Source organism: Asparagus officinalis, chromosome 7 (genome assembly GCF_001876935.1).
Source record: "Asparagus officinalis chromosome 7, Aspof.V1, whole genome shotgun sequence".
Classification (NCBI taxonomy): domain Eukaryota; kingdom Viridiplantae; phylum Streptophyta; class Magnoliopsida; order Asparagales; family Asparagaceae; genus Asparagus; species Asparagus officinalis.
The window spans coordinates 120,763,012-120,783,208 of NC_033800.1; the positions used below are offsets into that span (position 1 = coordinate 120,763,012).

Here is a 20,197-nt window from a genome sequence, read left to right on the forward strand (position 1 = left end):
AACTACCCATGTTGAGGGAGGTCCTGTTGGTCCCAGGCATCTCTTCATCAATGAGTGTGTCATTATATGCACCAGAAAACCGAGGGAAACACTTATAAAATTCCCAGCACTTGGCATTCTTAAACTGCCTCACCCTGTCAGGCCATTGTCGAGAAGGATTCAGCCATTTACATCCTTCCAAGAGCTGCAGCAAAGGAATTTTTGGATCGGACACGTCAGGTGCTGACATCATGTCTGTTCGATGGAGGACCAGCCACACCATTAAGTATGTGTATGGCAATTCAACACTCGACAGGGGAATCTTAGTCGAAGGCTCGGCATCCACTTTTGTAAAGGTGTTAGCCAGGTTACGCAAACCGCTATGGAGGTCGGCAATCATGGCGGAGAGTAAAGATAACCTACCTCCGATGACTAATTGTACGGCGGGAAGAAGAACCTCAAGAGGAAGCGTCTCAGAAGATTGATGCGGCACTACACATTTCTTTAGCCATATAGCCAAATAGCCGGAAAGGAGAGTCTCAGGCCTCATTCTCTTTGTGGATTGCCACAAGAAAGTACTAAATTTTGTACCCCTAAGAAAGCCACCTTCAGATGACTCAGTTCTATAAGACTGGGTGTTAATCTTTGTAATCAACCTATTAACATCAGAAGGGGTCAGAATAGGAGATTCGCAGACAGCTTCACCAGTCAGGCTTTCGAGATTCTGGAACAAGTAATCGGTGAACTGCTTTAGACTGACTCGAGCTGCCTTCTTACTCTTTACCTCAATCCTGGCTATCGCTGTCTGGTAATGACAAGTTAATTCCCAGAGAATGTCATAAGCAGGAGAGCCAGCCTTCTTCATCTTCATAAGCTGACGGTTGTTTGGAAAATATTCTTGATAAGGAGTATTCCCCAATGGCAATCCAGACACTTTCATCATTTCGTGGAGTGGAAGCCCTAACTCCCCATACTTAGTAAGAAATGTATTGGTCTCCGGATTATAAGACTCGAACAAGGCGAGAAAGTGATCTACACTTACTGGGAGACCATGCATGCTGGCTCGGATGGGAGCGTATAATCCAAAGTTCTTTAACTCCTGATCCCAACGATTAAGTACGTAGTTGGTCATCCTAGCCCATCATTTATCTAGAAGAGAATGAACCCACTCGTAACATCTGAACTTCGGAAGGGGGAACTCTCTGCCGATCCGAGCAAGCCTATTCTTAACCGTGTTAGCCCTTATCATCAGTTCATTTTGAGGCCCACTATATGGTCCAAGTATCCCCGGGTGAAGGCCACAAATAGTATGCCTACCACTGGAGCCAGGAGCGCTGACATCCTTACCAACAAACCCACAATGAATGCGTTCATGGTCATCTGTCAAGTACCATGACATCTTCCTCGAAACGGCCAAATTTCGTAATTGCAGAATTGAACATTGTCGAGGGAACGGGGGAAGGAATAGAAAATCACCTTCGTGCTGATTCAACCAAATTTCAGGACCACGACAAAGATTATCTGGGTCTTCAATCGAATCCCCGAACAAGTAATCAGGCTTCTTCAACGGTTCGGTGGAATCGCGAATTGGAGTTAAAGATGAGTCAGTCAGCAATGCTCGCAGAGTGCAACGACCTCCTTCACGAACTAACTCAGGAACACTATCGTCACAACTTTCACTAAATTGGCGGGCCTCTCTAACCAGAAAGTCGCCGTTGAAGAAGGCGTGAAGAACACCACTCTGGCCTAGATCTTCTCTATCAGAAAAGATCACAGAGGGAAAAGGAACTGCAGAGAAAAGTTAGAAAAAATAGTTGAATAAAAGAGACTAACAGAGCAAAACCCCTGCTCTAAGTAGCCGTGGTGGTATTCACTGCCGCGCGTTACCGCGGCAGTGTATGTTGCCGCGCTCAGCCGCGGCAACACGTGCTGCCGCGGTAACTGGACAACAACTCCAGGGTTCGAAAAACCACAAGTTTGAGCCAAATTTGTATTTTGGCTGTGGAACACATCTTGATTAAACAAGATATGTATTTTGCAGCGTCAATCCCCTCAGAGGAGGATGTTAACTCTTCCCGGATGCCCCTCAAAGGGGGCAAGCGAGGTTATATGGGCAAAAGCATTAATTTTAAACAGATAGAGGGTTGAAAAGTCACCTCCAAACGGCATGGCAGCGGTCTCGACCTCCTCAGGTGCTGGTGCCGCAGATTTTCCCTTCGGGACACGAGCCTTTTTGGGTGACATAGTGAAACTGGTTCGAGCAACAATGAAAGTTAGGGTTTTGAATAGGATCTCAAATAAAAGGAAACAAAACGAACTCAAAACAAAAAGTATGAGTTCGGCTTTACCAGAGATCAAGAAGAACCAACCTTGGAGATCAAAAAGACTGAAAGAAGACTGAGATCTGAGAAAGTCACTCGAAACCCTAGGTTATGTTTGAACAAAATCGCCCAAATAAAAAGAGGTGGGGAGGAGAAAAGCCAGAAAATCCTTTTATAGGATGTTTGAAGAGGATTCAAACTCAAAACAGCGAGTAAAATGACCCAAAAAAGGGCCCGACATCAGACTTATAACCTGACTGGCCGAAGCACTGCGCGGCACTCGACACTGTCGTGCTCGAGCGTGGCAGTCTACGCTGATGCACTCAAGCGCGACAGTAGAGGCTGGCGCGGCTGTTAACACAGCATAGTCCACACTGCCGCGCTGAAACACTGTGCATACACAATAATTCCTTGGGTATTTGAACACATGCATCTCCCGCTGTATTTGAAAGATATACCCGAACACTCCGATGAGTATATGAGTATAAACTACATCTCCTTGAACCTCCCAACGGGTATATGAGGTTCACTCCGATGAGTATATGAGTATAAACTACATCTCCTTGAACCTCCCAACGGGTATATGAGGTTAAACTATTTCCCGAACACTCCAACGGGTATATGAGGTTAAACTATTTCCCGAACACTCCAATAGAGCATATGAGTATAAACTATTTCTTCATTCTTTGACGACAGTTCAAATTCAAGACTTCGACAACGGCCACGTGATAAACACAACACCGGAGGAATTTTAGCTATTCTACAAAGCACTGAATAGGCTAAAAGATAAAGAAGTCAAGAATTGAAGCCATTAATAGACCATCTTACGCAACTTCCTCAACAAAGTACTGAAGAAATTTGCAAAGAAAATTTATCATATCCAAAGTGTCCCAGACTCCTCTCCAAAATGATGAGTCTGAGATACTTTGGAGGGGGTATCTATAGGCGTCAAAAAATGCTTACAGACATCCAAATACCACTCAAGGCAAAGAGATGGTTATAAAGAAGTTATACGATGATTATTTGAAGCCCACGTGGCGGCATATCAGAGATAGAACGTGCGCTGACGTGGACAAGCAGTTAAACCATGAAAAAGATTGTTAAAAGTCGTGGGAGAACAATTTCAAGCACGATGGAACGTGCTGGTAACTGTCTCTTTGGCCGCGACAGTGCACACTGCCGCGCCAATAGCCGCGGCAATGTCGACTGCCGCGGCCAAAGAACAGTCATCTGGTCGGTTACTTCGCCCCCCGTTTCAACTGTTGTGCACTCCTACCCCTATAAATACCTCCCTAGGCACGAAATAAAGGAGAGAGAGCATTTTTGGAGCAGAGGAGACTTGAGCTTTTGGTGATTTTGAGGAAGAAAGAGAGAACTTTCACCATTTGACGAGCATCATTTGGTGATTCCTAGAGATCTAAGCTCAGACTTGATCTTTGGAAGAGTGAACATCTTACATCGATAAGATATTCGCTTTCAAAACTTTACTTCGATAAACGAAGGAAAGATCCCTAAACACCCTCACGATCTGTGAATCGGTGGTCCACGAGCCAAAGCACTCACAGCACAGGCAAAGTCCCACAAAAGCAGGAGTTGATAAACAATTTCTGTGTTATTTTCTCGAGAGTTGTAATTTTTGCTTATTTTTATTGTAACTTTCTGTAAAACGACTAAAGTTTTAATGGAATCGACAATGGAATCAACTTTCGCTGAAAACACTAAGAGATACCCATCATCTAGATCAAGCAAATAAATGAGAAAAAGGCGAAATTTGAAAGAAATACCCATCATCTGAAAGATACCCATCATCTAAGAGATACCAAATAATAAAAGAAATTTGAAAGGGAACTTGAAATAATATAGAAAGACGAAATTTTTATACCTCGACCAAATCCTTTCCTCGAGCGGATCTACCCTCAAGCAAACGACGGAGTCGCCGATTTTTTCTTCTCCGACTTGAAGCGAAGCAAACGACGGAGACGGAGGCGCTGATTTTTCCTTCTTCTCCGACTTGAGGCGCAGCCAGGAGCGGAGCTGAAAGGGTGAAAAAAATGAAAGCTGAGAGAAAAAGGAGGTAACCTAGGGGGCTGTTTGGTTTTTTAATTATTTTTTTCTGAGTTGTTGTAAGCTTTCTGGCCAAATCAAGTCTTTTTTTTATGAATTGCCTTTACTAGCCACATCAGCACACTTTACATTATTTTTACAGCTACAAGAAAACAATTAAAAAGGAGGAAAACTAACAATGGGACCCACTTTTTTATACTTTCCATCCTTTTACATGCTAAAAACATACAACCAAACAGCCCCTAACCCCTGCATAGATTTTTTTTAGTGTTTGAGAGATTAGGGAAGAGTTAAGCCTCCTTAACCCTTCACGATTAAGAAAAGATCAAGTCCCCTAAACCCTTCAGTTAGGGGTCGTTTGGTTCTTGTTGGTAAAATTGTGTATTTATGACACAACTTAGAAAGTTGTTGTCCACCTCATCAATTTCACTTTTTTACTTTTCATTGTTTGTTTTTGATTCTATTGGAATCATAAAACACTTGTTTGATTTGCAAATTGAAACTTTAAAAAGTGGTTATTGTGTGGTCCCTACTCAAATGATCATATTACTATAAGTAAAGTTACCTCTCTAAAAAGAGAAAAAACCCAAAAATAAAAACAAACAAACAACAAATTGTTATGATCAATATATTCTATTAAGAAGTTCTTTAATCCAATAAATTAACAAACTATTGATTTTTAAAAATAAACATGTTGAACAAAAAAGGTTCAATGAGGGGATCTATTTGCAAGTGGGCGATAGTACAAGATGTCTATCCATAATTAACCCTTTTTGAAAATTAAAGGAGAAAGTCATATCTTCTTATAATTAACCCTAACTACAATTACACCTCTGTTAGCAATTAGAATCTTCTCATCACGACAACTAGCAAGGATGTCACTAACATTTGACATCAAAGTTTTTTTTTTCCAAAATAACTCATCCAACCCACAACATCACAACTAAAAATAAAGTTCATTCATCCAACGCACAACAAAAGCAAGTAAAATAAATTAAATCCTACATTAAAGTTCAAATTTACCCAAATATTCAACAAAAGGTATCATATTCTATCCAAAATAACTCATCCAACCCATAACATCACAACTAAAAATAAAGTTTAGTCATCCAACCCACAACAAAAGCAAGTAAAATAAATCAAAGCCTACATTAAAGTTAAAATTCACCCAAATATTCAACAAAAGGTATTTTCTTCTATCCAAAATAACGCATCCAACCCACAACATCGCAACCAAAAATAAAGTTTAGTCATCCAACCCACAACAAAAGCAAGTAAAATAAATCAAAGCCTACATTAAAGTTCAAATTCACCCAAATATTCAACAAAATGTATCATCTTCTATCCAAAATAACTCATCCAACCCACAACATCACAACCAAAAATAAAGTTTAGTCATCCAACCCACAACAAAAGTAAGTAAGATAAATCAAAGCCTACATTAAAGTTCAAATTCATCGAAATGTTCAACAAAAGGTATTTTCTTCTATCCAAAATAACTCATCCCTAGCTTGAATCCTCGTCAATATCATCCCCAACATTCCTATTGTTGTCCAAGTGATACTTCAAGATATGGTCTTTCATCCAAGCCACTTGAGATTCCAATGGGTTCACTATGAATAGCCTAGCTTGCTTTTCATTATCATATAGATGATCGAGCTCATGATCCAATACATGTTGTGGGAATTCACGAAGAGAATATATGCTCTCGGCCAATTTTACACTATAGTGTTGATTGCCCTCTTTAAATGCGCATGCAATTTCTCCCACTTTCTCAAGAAAACTTGTCATCTCCTCAGAATCCTCATTTCGTACAAGACGGCGTTTGTTTGCATGTGATGATTTGCCAATTCTAACTTTAGTTTTTGCATTTTTCGACTTGTTAGCTTTCGCCTCCGTGGATGATCCAACTTGAATAGGAGAGCTATCATTCTCAACGGGTAAGTCAAGATCAATTGCCTCATTGGCTACTCCTTCAAAATTATCTTACGCCTTCTTTTTAAACTCTCCAGTTATGAAATCATCTCCGATAATTAGCTTCAAGTCATCGTAGTGCTTCAAAGGCTTGTTCACGTAGTCCTTGAGTCTTGGATTTTTCTACAAAACAATAGGACATATAAGAAATAGTGGCATCAATAGAACAGAAACCATGCCTAATTTCACTAACAAATATTATTGGCATCACATTGCATGTCACTTGGCTCCGTCACTAGCCCATACCTACTCTAAATAATAGGAGCCATGCAAGGAGAGTTGAAGTAATTATGAGGAACAAAATGCGTTCTTTTGAGGAGGAAAATGATTATGAATTACAAAGACAAACTCACTTTTGTACTTTGATAAGTAGCCCAAAGAAATTATAACGTTAAAGAAAAAGCCATCTCATTGTCAAATTAAATGCAACTAAAAGTAAGCGCGACTGATTTACACATTGAAACCTTTGCTAATAATTAAATGATCACCCTATTAGGATTGATGTAGCATTTTAGCAAGTCTCAAAGCAAATTTGTCACCAGTGGCTACTACACTAATTCCTAAAGGGATGGCATGCAATGAAGACTCTTTTACATGTGTGTATCTGTTGCTGCAGCAGATAAACACAACATGTGTATCTGTTGTGTATCTGCAGCAGATACACACAGTATTGTGTGTATCTGCTGTAGATACACATGTTGTGTGTATCTGCTGTGTATCTGCAGCATACATAGCAGATACACACAACATGTGTATCTGCTGTGTATCTGCAGCAGGTACACACAATACTGTGCGTATATCTACAGCTGCTGCAGATACACAGATAGTCTCTGAAGCGCAGCAGCATATCGTCATATAGTCTCACTGTTGAATTAATACGTAAGAGAGAACTGTAAACATAAAATTGGAGTAAATTCACCCCATTAGGATTGATGTAGCATTTTAGCAAGTCTCAAAGCAAATTTGTCACCAGTGGCTACTACATTAATTCCTAAAGGGCTGCCATGCAATGAAGACTCTTTTACGTGTGTGTATCTGTTGCTGCAGTAGATACAAACAACATGTGTATCTGCTGTGTATCTGCAGCAGATACACACAGTATTGTGTGTATCTGCTGCAGATACACAACAGATACACATGTTGTGTGTATCTGCTGTGTATCTGCAGCAGATATACACAATATTGTGTGTATATCTGCAGCTGCTGCAGATACACAGATAGTCTCTGAAGCGCAGCAGCATGTCGTCATATAGTCTCACTGTTGAATTAATACATAAGAGAGAGAACTGTAAACATAAAATTGGAGTAAATTCATAATAGCTTAAACTTTTTGTTCCAATTCTCTAGTTAAGACATTAACTTCCTCTTGGACCTGATTTCGAAACCATAAAAAACTTATATAGCCTTTGACCTCTAGTTAAGACATTAACTTCCTCTTGGACCTGATTTCGAAACCATAAAAAACTTATATAGCCTTTGATTGATGCGGCATATTTAGAGAACTGATTTCGAAACCATAAAAAACTTATATAGCCTTTGATTGATGCGGCATATTTAGAGAAGTGCAATGGACTTAGACACTAATACACAATTCATGTAGTGGAAACAATATAGTCATAGGACGTTCAATAGGTCAGGTTAGTAGTGAATCCAGAATTTTGTCCTAATGATGCGTGTATATGTTGGTGACATCCTAAGTAGTAAATATAAGTTAAAAAATAATTTAATGATGTCATATGATATTACTGAACACTAAATAGCAGAAAATTAAATATAAAAGCAGAAAATTAAGAAATTATTACCCTTGCCTATGTGCTATAAACACTTGGATCAAGTGTTATTGTTTTTGTTTCTTCATCCCAACCGGCGCCACTGATTTCATGACATTTTTGTATGTCTAGATAACGATTCCGAAGAGTTCTATAGTGGTTTCCCAAATTGTCCTTGGTAAATAACTGATGGAATTTTTCAGTACATGCTTTAGCCGCATTATTGAATGCCCTAGACCGCATACTCTTGTCACACTTTCCACCATTCCTAGCTTCATTGGCCAAGAAAGGAATGAGGAAATCATCAAGCTCATCATCCCACATGATGTTTCCAGCTTTCTTCACTTTCACGGTTTGATTAAGTTTTTTTGAAGGTGACGAAACTTCCTCATCTTGTGCACGAGCTACCCTCTTAGACCCGCCACTAGCTTCCAATGAGGGGATTTCAAATGATAATGATCTTGGCGTTCCACTCATGGGTGAACTTTGTGATCTCATTTGTGTTTCAAATGATAATGATCTTGGCGTTCCACTCATGGGTGAACTTTGTGATCTCATTTGTGGCATTGGTGTACCATTTAAAAATTGCATCCATGGTCCACAAGCATAAGGAGGAGGCATCATACCTGACATAGGATTTTGGAAAGAAACATATCCAGATGTTAGAGTTTGGAAAGACCCAAATAAGAATGGAATTTGGGGCATTCTTCCTGTAGGGCTATTATCATAAAGTGTTGCATTTGAATTTCTACTCTCTTGACTCTCTTGACTATCTCTATTTTGAGAATAAAATTTCGGACGAAACGAGCCATTTTGATTCTCCATCCCTGCTTGCAAAAACATTGTTAAAAGAAAAAACAATTATTATCAAGTATTACAAATAGCAAAAAAATATATTTTAAAACGATCAAATCAAATCATCTCACTAAACTCCAGCAACAGTTAACCAAAAGTGCATGAAAAGTGCATGAAAAGAATAGTGCTTGAAAATTCCATACAACAAAATGTTAGAACAATATATACTTTGAATATAGTTTTTTATATGTACTACCAATAACTTCTGTTCAATACGTACAGAATTAAATAATTTCTTCAAATCTAAGCACCAGATCAAACCTACTACTTTTAATTTGGATTTGTATCCCTAGAATTATAAAAAAAAATTCCATACATTGGTTTTTTGTTGGGAGATAAGCTTGTATATCTCATGTTTAACTTGAAGTTATTTGCATGATCTTGAACTTTATGAAGTTAAATATGCATGCATGTTTATTAAAGTTAATTTTTTTTATTTTTATTATCATTGTGGGTCAAATATTTAGGCTAGTTTCTGATAATTTGGCTATTAATTATCTTGTAGTTCCGTAACTTCAGTTTTTAAGAGCTAATTTTTTTCCTTCATTAAATTCCTCTGTATTTTTATTTTATATAGGAACCAACTTCATACAACCATTCATGAACAGTTCTATTCTCTAAGTATTTCAACTTACATGGATATTTTATTCCCCCTTCCATTTATTTATATGATTGTGAATACTAACAAAACTTTGTAGTGTGTGGGATTTATATCTACCAAGATATGACTTCTATAATAGTTGGCTATGATAATAAAATTATTGCTTTCAAAGCCTTTGTGATTCTGTTACTAAGGTTAATTTGTGTAAGGCTTTAGGATGTGTAAATTTTCGTTGATGAATTAACTGAATTGGCACTTATGGCAAGTAACTGTTATACCAAAAAGCCCTACTTGCAGGTTGCTCAAAAACACACATCACAAGCATAAATTTATATTGTTACAAAGTACATACTTACTACATACATATAAAGCTGCAGATGGTTGCACATGCAATACTCGTGGTAAGAATCAATGTTAAACATTAAAGAGGATTTTTACAAATTTGTTCACATTTCTAGTAACGATAAACTCCAATACTTTTGGTAGCAGAAGATGTAATTATATTTATAGTATCATCATAATCATGCATGGATATTGTCTGATAATTCCTTCAAAAGCATACTAACAATTCGTCAACAATCGTAAAATTTTATCTCAACAATTTTATCTTTATTTTTTATTTTTTTGAAAAAAGGACAAGAGTCTTTGTCAAAAGCCAAATATGTTAACATCTTATTTAACGAAAAAGATAAAATTAAGCAACAAGGTTCTTTATTTGCTTTATATTTCATTAAGTCTCTTCTCCAAATTGAGCCTTTGGTTTTGTAATTTAATGACTTCATCGTGCACCCCAGCAATCTGTTCAAATAATCAAGTTTCTATCAGCAATCAAGTTTCTCTTAAATCTGAGAGATACCCATCATCTAGATCAAGCAAATAAATGAGAAAAAGGCAAAATTTGAAAGAAATACCCATCATCTGAGAGATACCCATCATCTAAGAGATACCAAATAATAAAAGAAATTTGAAAGGGAACTTGAAATAATAGAGAAAGACGAAATTTTTATACCTCGACCAAATCCTTTCCTCGAGCGGATCTACCCTCAAGCAAACGACGGAGTCGCCGATTTTTTCTTCTCCGACTTGAAGCGAAGCAAACGACGGAGACGGAGGCGCTGATTTTTCCTTCTTCTCCGACTTGAGGCGCAGCCAGGAGCGGAGCTGAAAGGGTGAAAAAAATGAAAGCTGAGAGAAAAAGGAGGTAAACTTGAGGCGCAGCCAGGAGCGGAGCTGAAAGGGTGAAAAAAATGAAAGCTGAGAGAAAAAGGAGGTAATCTAGGGGGTTGTTTGGTTTTTTAATTATTTTTTTCTGAGTTGTTGTCAGCTTTCTGGCCAAACCAAGTCTTTTTTTTATGAATTGCCTTTACCAGCCACATCAGCATAGTAAAGCACTTTACATTATTTTTACAGCTACAAGCAAACAATTGAAAATAAGGAAAACTGATAATGAGACCCACTTTTTTACATTTTCCATCCTTTTATATGCTAAAAACATCAGCCTTGCTATTTGGCTCGCGGACCAACCGCGAGCCCAACTCGCTTGAGAGGACAGGGGTGGGGCCCACAGTGCGGGCCCACCCCTGTTCCTCTCACGCGAGTTGGGGCTCGCGGTTGGTCCGCAAGCCAATAAAGTTTTTTTTTTTTAACAATACAACCAAAAAGCCGTTTACCCCTTTGCCAAACAAACACTGTCAGTTTGGGCAAGCCTACGATTCGGTGGCTTCCACCATCACGATTGCGTTAAAAAAAATAAAAAAAGATCATAATTAAGACAAAAATGCCGCGAAACCCAACCATTTCGAATCCCTACGGTCTCGATTGCACTCCAAAACCCTAGTCTCTCTCTCCTCCATGAGATCCCTCTCGCGATTCACCAAAACCCTAACCTCCCTCCAAAATCCTTCGCCCTTCTCCTACAGACCCTCGCCGATCGCCGGAGCGATCGCGATCGAGGACAGCCCGGCCTACCTCCGCTCGGTGCCTCCGGCGGCCCGCCGACGCTGAAGCCGTGGAACTTGCATCGGAATTCGTGCAGCTTCCTCGGACTGTGATCCGACCCGTTAAGAATACGATGCAATAAACCCTAGTCGGATGTTTACACGATTCTCGAGGTGAACGACGCCTTCTCGGGATTCGGATCTTCTTCTGATTCTTGTTCGTCTTTTAAGTGAGACCGTTAACCCGTTGGTGATTGAGCGTTTTGAATTCTTCTTGTTTAATTTATGTTTTTTTATTAGGGGGGGGGGGGGGCGCGGGGGAGTTTAACACCTGTGTGCACAGATGAATATGCTATTTCCCCCAGAATTTAATTTGGGCTTTCATTGGTGAGGAAAGTTTAATTCTTTCTAGTGAATCCTAATGATTCGATTTTTTTGCTCAAATTAAATGACGAGATCAAACATTGAGATGTCCTGTTTGATTAGGAGTTTAGGGTTTTAGATAAATGTGTTATTTTTCCACACTAAACATCTTTCCTACAAGATTTTAACTAATATTTCTGAAGAAAGTAATGTGGAGTTATCTCAAACACTTGCGAATAAGAACAAGTTATAGATCTGCTGATTGAATTAGTTAAATTTCTAAGAAATTGCTATCTTACATTATTAGTGTGATAAGTGGTGTATAGTTCAATTTCTGTCTAAAAGCCGCATGTTAATGAACTCAGAACAAATTAATTAAGGTACGTAGCCTTGAAACTTGTTTTTGTGCTTACAAAGATGCCAAAGTGGTAATTTATTTTTCAATGTTGGTTTTGTCAGTTGAGAATTTATTCTGAGTTTACTTTCAACTTGAATAATTCTCGTTTATGTTGTATTATTAGTTTTCTACATGCCATTGGCTTTTCACCCATCGTAGTCCTTTGGTTAAAATTTCAATAGTTCGTTTGAAAGAAAGTTACATATATTCAAACTTATTTCAGAAGAAAATATCCAGATTATATTCAAGTTCTTCTCTTACCATTACATTTTTTACTGTAGTGTTTGCGGGTTCTCATTAATTTGATTCTCTTTTCTCTTTGGTATGAATTATATATTGCTATCTGTTAACTCTAATGACTTTGTTTGGAACATTTCTTAATCTTAGCATGTCAACAGGATTTTTTTGCTCATGCGGGGCAAACTATCAGAGATATCCCTGAGACATTTGGAACCAAATGACTATATTTATGTCTCTGGGGCATTAAGTTCGTATAAAAGGGTGGATGCAGCTGGCAAGTGTGATATTCTTTACAAGGTCAATATAAATCACCCATCTTTTATCGCCTTATATTTCACATGTTAGAACGTTTTGAGTTCGGAGGGTGAAAATTCGAACTTATTTTCATTGGTTGTGTCAAGCAGACCAATGGAAGCTAGAGATTTTACTTGGTTAAATCTTAAATCTCACCATTTTGCTCTTGCCTTTTTGTAAAAATTGACCCTCCAGCAAAATCCCTCTTCTTGGTTGTAGTATAACAAGTGGCATAATAAATTCACTGATTAGAAGTTTCAACTTTTGTTAGTTTGTTACTGTCAGAACATAATTTTCCAAGTATTTCTCTATTTTTCTTTTATGGACCTTTTCTGAGTTAAGTTTAGCTCAAAAACTTATCAGTGACTTGTTTGTCTAGGCTGCCGATATGATTGTTCTTATATTATTTATAATTGCATTGGAGGACTTCTGTACATCAATTGAACTCTGCATTTTGTGCAGGTTGCTGTTTCCGAATTGAATATTGTTACACGACAAGATAAAAATCAGGTTAGCCAGAAGTCTGAGAGTGCAGTAGGAAGTCTGACAGAGGGGACCTCTTGTAATTATCTCTTCTTTTCTTTCAAATTTACTACTTAGGTTATCTGACAATATTCTCACATCTTCAATTCTGTCTCTACAGGTGAACCTGATCAAGAAAAAGTGTTGTCGGGTAAGATCCTGCTAACTTTTTTACTTCCCAAAATGCGTATATTACAAGAAACCCCCTTCGTCTACACAGGTTTTCAAGAAACCCCATCATCTGTTAAGTAATTTAAAAAGAAATCTAATTGAAATCCTTACTTTTCACACTTGCTTAGCGGAAACTTGTGATGCTATGTGTGAGGATTAGATCTCATTTCACAAGCCATGTTTAAATTCAACAAACCCTTGTGGAGTTTAAATTTAGTCCTCTCACATAGATTAAGAGTTTTTTTTTGGTTGAACTTGATAGATGAGGGGGTTTCTTGAAAAAGGGAGCATAGTTGAAGGTTCTTCTTCTTTTCTTTTCTATTTATTTTATTTTATTTTTATTTTAAACCCTAACACACACACCCACACCCACAAAAGAGGCAATTTTCGTGATGTTTTTGCCTTCTGCTAACTGATTGAGAAAACTTGTCAGATAATGATGAAAGGTACAGAGATCGTTTGCGATTATGGCAGGTGTTCTTTGCTAATCCTCACGAATGGTGGGACAACAGGCAAGATAAAAGAAATCCAGGGAGTCCGGATTTTAAACACAAGGATACCAAAGAATGCCTGTGGCTTAATCCAGATGACCCTCCATGGATAAGGAAGCAGCTTCAGTTGTATGACTCGAGTATGGGAATAAGGCATCACAGTCGCCAAGATGCATTTGAATGGAAAGCAAAGGACTTTATATAGTTGGAGACATCATTTGATGCCTTTGGGGGGAAGCTTATTTGACTGTACAAACCATCCACAGAGGGAGAATTATCCTGTCGAAGTGCTGGAATGAGCAGAAAAGAATCAGTATGTAGATCCGATCCTTTTAGACATAAATTAAATCCTTTAAGATCATCATGAAGCAATTTTTAGTTAAATAGAGTTATTTCTTCAACCAAAGGGCTTGCAGGCTTGTTGGGATTCCCAAGAATGTTATTTTTACGAAGTATAGTAACATGAAGTTTAGATTACATACTATTCTTGAAGGAAATCAAATATTTGTACATGATAATCTTTGGAGATGTTTCACTTTTTGGGCTTTGGAGGTGTTTTCCTATACCGAAACAAGAAAGCAGGCCGAAGTGCAGGAATGAACAGACAATATTTTGTACGTGTTATTGTGTAGTTATTGGCGATTTGGAGATGTTCATCTCCAGGGACCATTTTTTTTACCTTTATACATTGAAAGCTTGTTTTTACTAAAATTTGTGATGGTTTCTAGCTACTGTTAATGTTATCGTTGCCAATGAATTTTTTATGGGTTCTCATACTCCTGAAATAATTATATCTGTACGTGTGGAACCACTGCAGCCAATTTTTTTGAATGAAACTTACAATTCGGATGTTGAAGATATAATTCATTTTGCTTGGGATGTTGAAGATATGATTCATTTTGCACAATGCAAGCGATGGAACTTCTTTTGGTCGGTATGCAAGAGACAGATTTGTTCGATAAAAACTTACATTTGCTCCAACGTAGAAGATCGATCATCAATGACCATAAATTAGATCGTAATTTCTTAAGTCTCGTGGGTTTCTCAAAAAATAAAATAAAATAAAATAAATCATAATTCTTGTTGAGGCTATGTTCTGCGTATTCAAACATATACAGTTACAGCATGAAGCATTTGCACTCACAAAAAGTACAAAAAGGAAAAAGAACTAATCCCAATCAGAGCCTGATGACCCTTGAGAATGAGGATCCAATTGCATGACCATCTTCGCCATCACTTCTCCCATATCTTCTATTTCTTCTCTCCCAAATCCCCAGTTTTGAAGCAATCCACCACCTAGAGCTCCTCTCTGCATTCCAAACTTGCGAAGATTCTCCAGCCTTTTCATTATTAAAGGCATCACTGCTCTACTTGACCTAAGTCTTGCAGCCATTGGGATTGAATCAATGTCAAGAGATCCCTTTGTTTGAGTCATTTCAGTTGGAGTTTCTAGAAGCTCGCCCTGCCGACCAACACAGCTTCTAAAGATTGAAGGAAAAGGCAGTGGTATTGGAAGAGGGCATAGGGACACTGAAGCATGTGAGAACTTTGGTTTTGACATCTCGCAATCATATGCAGCAACAATTGAGTCATTGACTTCAGAAAGTGAAGCTCGGCGACCTGATAAATACAAGGAAATGATCAATTTGCAGGCATCAAACTTTCATTAAATAAGGAAAGAATTGTGTTAAGTAGTTTCTCATCAAGGAACCAGATGATGTCAAAGAAATGCTTCCAGATTCTTTTTCTTCGGAATTAGAATAAAACCCATATGCGGTATGCTAATATATACTGATTTTTTCTCTCAGCTATAGGCAAAATGTGTTGCCTGATAATTAAAAACGAAGCCATTAGCTAAATCAGCAACAACATTATTTCCGTCAATCATTTATCTTATTATATGACACTTTTTTTTCACAGAATGACCCCCAATGTTTGGTATTGAACCCTCCTGTAAGGGCCTGTTTTGTTCATTTCCACAAATACTAGTAAACCCATTTCTGTGTAGAAAACCCATTTTTGGGGTTGTCCAGAGGTTTCTAGGAATAGTTTCTTTTGTTTGTTACACTTAAAATCACCCAGAAAGCAAACATGTAAATCATGTGTTTCTCAATCTTGCATTTGAAGGGAATCAAAATAAATAGGAAATTACCACTTTAAGTAAAGGACAGTAGTTAGCTAAGAAACTGTCGCGCAATTTTTTATTATTATTTTTCATCTTTCCACCCATTTCCACTCTAAAAACTCTGAAAAAGGGTTTCCACAAAATGCTGATGTTTTTACATGTTTCAGGAAAACGTTTCTTAAAACCACGGAAGAATCCAAAGGCATTATTCGTTTGGAGGTTTTCTGACAATTTCCACATGTCAGAGGGCTTCCAAGCAATTCTTACTTTTCCATGCGAAACGCCATAAATAGGAAAATAGATTTGACTGTATATCATTATTGCATATATTAACCTTTTTTTGTTTCCTGGCATTTGGTCTTCATAGTTATCACTCATCACTCAGACACCTATAATCTGTAGGAATGGACACAAGCACCTTACTCCACCATGAACATGGGATGTCAGATGCGTCAATTCTCCAAAATCCAGATGAGCACACAACTACATATGTATATCTTTCTCTGACTATATGGACTCAAATAATATGAGTGCGTGTTGATCTTATATATTTAATTCAGTCAAACAATTTACAAAAAATATAAGGTTTTATCAAAAAAGGTATACTTATGCATTTTTAAGGCCAATAACATTTTTTGGTCAAAGTATCACCCCAACCTAATTTCAGAATTCATTGTACAAAAGTCTTATAGATGATTAAAGCTTGATATGTGTAACAAGTGTTCACCTGATATTCAACTGACAGGTGTAACACACCTCACCGACACTTGTACTTTCTGATCCAAAACTTTGAACCTTTGCTTTCAAAGAGGTTTATATCCTAGGTCCAAGTCATTATAAAATGTATTTGGCTTTTCAACTCTGATTTGCACTTGGTATGTACTGTAGCTAGTTCGGGTTTATAACTTTGACAGAGCAAATCATTTCAACTGGACTTCCCTGATATTACAAAAAACTTTTAACAGATGCTCAAGTCCAATAGAATCCTTCTACAGCTGTATCAAAATTCAGCTGCATATCTTAGAATTCAAATCCTAATATCATTACAAATACGTACCAATCATGCTCACATTCTTCGGTCTTCATTTAGCTGCTTAATACTTACATATGAAAAGAGAAAATATTATCCATTCTACTAGACAATCAAATGACAAGTTAGTTTAAGTGAGTGGTATGTTAAAGGCAAGTTTATTGAAGGTGATCTGCATAGAAATCCTTTGTCCCTTAAATAAAATGGCCAAAGTTCCCACACAGAAATCTGAATAAAATAAGAAAATGAGATATAGACAAATCTACATTATTTCCCATGACCACCAGAACGTGCAAGCGAACCCAACATATATTTCCCCATGACGCTCTGAAGTAAAAATATATCAGCTTTCTCATCTTTTAGATGTGTGGCAACCTTAGCAAACAACATAAACAAATAAAGTCCAAGAAGTGTACCAAAAAATGTCCTGAAAATCATAAATACACTTCTTGAACGAGAAAAAAAAAGAGACCGCAGTACTTGCAAGGCTGCAAGTTCGAGAATTATCACCCGAAAATAATAAGTGATATTCTGTATCTTAAACTCTATCGCATAGTCGAAAGAAAATATATTTGCCTTACCCTTTTTTTCTCTTTTAGTTTGCCTCTGGTTATTGCTTTCTTTACATGCCCCTTTCTCTTTCTTTTTGTTCCTTTACTTTCACATTGTTGCCCATGTATTCTCTTAATTCGAGTAAATTTTAACACCTAGATCCCACCAAGGAGATTCCATGCAAGAAGTTCTGAGTATTTCTCTAAATCAAATAAAGTCCTAGTGAAACTCTAAACCTTCTAAAACAGTAGATAAACGATAGAAAATGGCTGGACTATGGACTTCACTAAAAATAGAAAAATAAACACCTAAAGAAATGAGCATGCTCTAAATAAAAAGCATGAGTAGACCATGAAGACAAAATGACCTTAATATAAATATAAAGAGGTAAAAGACACGAGTATATTATTCTGAAATTGAAGCTCAAGGTACATGGAAGTGATTGCAGGAAAGAAAAAGATTTAAATATAAATATACTTGAAAATGCAGAAACATTAAAGATAGCAGCATTCGTGGGGGCTGAGTTAAAATCACAACCTGCATGAAGCATGCCATGGGTAATCAAGGACTCCAATGCTTGTGAATCGTCAACATCCTCTTCTACTTCCGGGGTCAAAGAGTTCAAACTTCTCAAGATAGATCCTGGATTTTGTTCATTCAGAAATGTAATTTGTTGCAAATAAGATACATGCATCCAATGCTTAGATCCAACACAACCATCTGGTTACCATCAGATGAATCAAGTACTTAAAAAGGGATGCATGAATTCAGGAACAAAATAACTAATCAGTAAAAAGAGTACCTGTCAAAGATGGAGCTGGCATTGCTACATCTAAAGTAGCCACCATATTCTGCCTGCCTTGACCAGCTAACATTTGTATGATTCCTCCAACGTCCACAGCTCCAGAAACATAGGCGGTGTTCACTGTTGGACCACGCATGTCCATCCGAAATGGAATACTTATTGAGTGTAGAGCAGCAGCATAAACAGCACTACAGTGGAAAAGCTTCTGGTCTTCAACATGAAGAGTAGAGGACAACTTGCCTTGAAATTCAAAACAAGGATTATTATTCAAGACAAGGAATTCATGCAGGCCCCGTTTGGCAAAGGGTTAATGAAGAGGGATTAAAGAGAATGATTAATGTACTTAGCCCATTTGATAATCCGAAGGACTACATTATTAACCCGTTAAATAAGTTTTATTTTAGCCCTTATGATCAATTTTAGTGTTTGGGAATAACAATGATTTTGACTATTTTCTTTATAATTAGAAGGGTTAACTTTTATTCCATCTAAATAGGAGTATTAGTAAACCCCTCATTTTGAGCGGTTAACTCATTTTAACCCCTCTAGAGGGGTTAACTTAACCCTTCTATATTTTTTATGTTTGGCAAATTATGGAGGGTTAACTCACTTTAACCCTTATATAGATTTGTTGTGTTTGGCAGGTTAAGAAGGGGTTAAGTCTCCTTAACCCTTTGCCAAACGGTACCGATATAGATTTGTTGTGTTTGGCAGGTTAAGAAGGGGTTAAGTCTCCTTAACCCTTTGCCAAACGGTACCGCAGGGAATATATATAAAACTATGGAAAACAACCAACAGACAAAAGCTAGTGCACAAGAGTAATATAAACTTCTATAATCATATATAGAATATTCGGATACTAGATTTTCATCACCAGAAGATAAGTTGCTTGCAATCATTTCAACAATAACAATCAAAATGTACATTTCACTGAATAATCATAACCTTTTTAAAATCCAAAACTTTGGTGCATGCAGGCATTTACATCATTACATGTATAAGAATCTAGGAACTTGGTGCAGCATTTACATCATTACATGTATAAGAATCTAGCCAAGCTGCACATAGTTTAAGGCTTTACACAGAAGAGTAGAAAACCAAACATTAAATTCAAAACCTCCCACACATTGTCCAATATGTTTTGAAAGAAAGAGAACGAATTGATGAGAATCTGTTCAAGAAATGAAGGTCACTGCTGATACAAATAGATGGTAACTCGTGCAGTGAGTGGAAAAGGAATAAGCGCTTAGCTTCTGTGCTAGTGGCGGGCGGTGACAAGGCCATAAAGTCAGTTCAGTTGCAAGCCGAAGGCAAAGGGGGCCGCGGAGCAGCTTGATTGATACAGTGGTTCTGGATATCTTGACTCCATTTAGTCTAAACTAACAAATGAAAAGCATATACTTCGTATTTCTGTTTGTGGAATAACATTCTTAAACCATTCATTTGTTCTGTTTGTCAACCAAAATGGAATAAGTGGAATGGTTAAATCACCACTCCTCTAGATTACAATCCATATCAGACAAAATAAAAATAATTAATAGGATTATGGAGTAATGCTAAATCACTTAATGCAGCCTTCTTTAGCTCATCAACTTTATTCCATTACCAGATGACACCCAAATGTTAAGACTCTTTGGAGCTAGTATCTCACAATTTGGGTTACTGTACTAACAAGTTTCCCCTGAATTACAAAAGAATTGAAAATAC

The 20,197-nt window shown here is 37.5% G+C and overlaps 2 protein-coding genes across 7 annotated transcripts in view; one reads left to right on the forward strand and one right to left on the reverse strand.

Annotated features, from left to right (window-relative positions):
* Positions 11,253 to 14,595, forward strand: LOC109850558 (protein OSB1, mitochondrial-like). Of its 4 annotated transcripts, none has more exons than XM_020420587.1 (5): positions 11,253 to 11,730; positions 12,648 to 12,797; positions 13,257 to 13,356; positions 13,438 to 13,467; positions 13,921 to 14,595. In XM_020420587.1, the coding sequence occupies exons 2-5, from the start codon at positions 12,672 to 12,674 to the stop codon at positions 14,181 to 14,183; spliced, it is 519 nt and encodes a 172-aa protein (XP_020276176.1). In that variant the 5' UTR covers positions 11,253 to 11,730; positions 12,648 to 12,671; the 3' UTR covers positions 14,184 to 14,595. The 4 variants fall into 4 exon arrangements, with proteins under 4 accessions (XP_020276176.1, XP_020276175.1, XP_020276177.1 ...); XM_020420586.1 differs by having other exon boundaries at positions 12,659 to 12,797; XM_020420588.1 differs by having other exon boundaries at positions 11,253 to 11,674.
* LOC109849567 (protein misato homolog 1) overlaps positions 14,958 to 20,197 on the reverse strand; it is a 20,645-nt gene continuing 15,405 nt past the window's right edge. For all 3 annotated transcript variants that reach the window (XM_020419411.1, XM_020419412.1, XM_020419413.1), the window contains exons 7-9: positions 18,488 to 18,730; positions 18,223 to 18,327; positions 14,958 to 15,598 (exon numbers count right to left, since the gene is read on the reverse strand). In XM_020419411.1, coding sequence (XP_020275000.1) covers positions 15,147 to 15,598; positions 18,223 to 18,327; positions 18,488 to 18,730 — 800 coding nt within the window. In that variant the 3' untranslated portion in view covers positions 14,958 to 15,146. The remainder of the gene's footprint in view (positions 15,599 to 18,222; positions 18,328 to 18,487; positions 18,731 to 20,197) is intronic.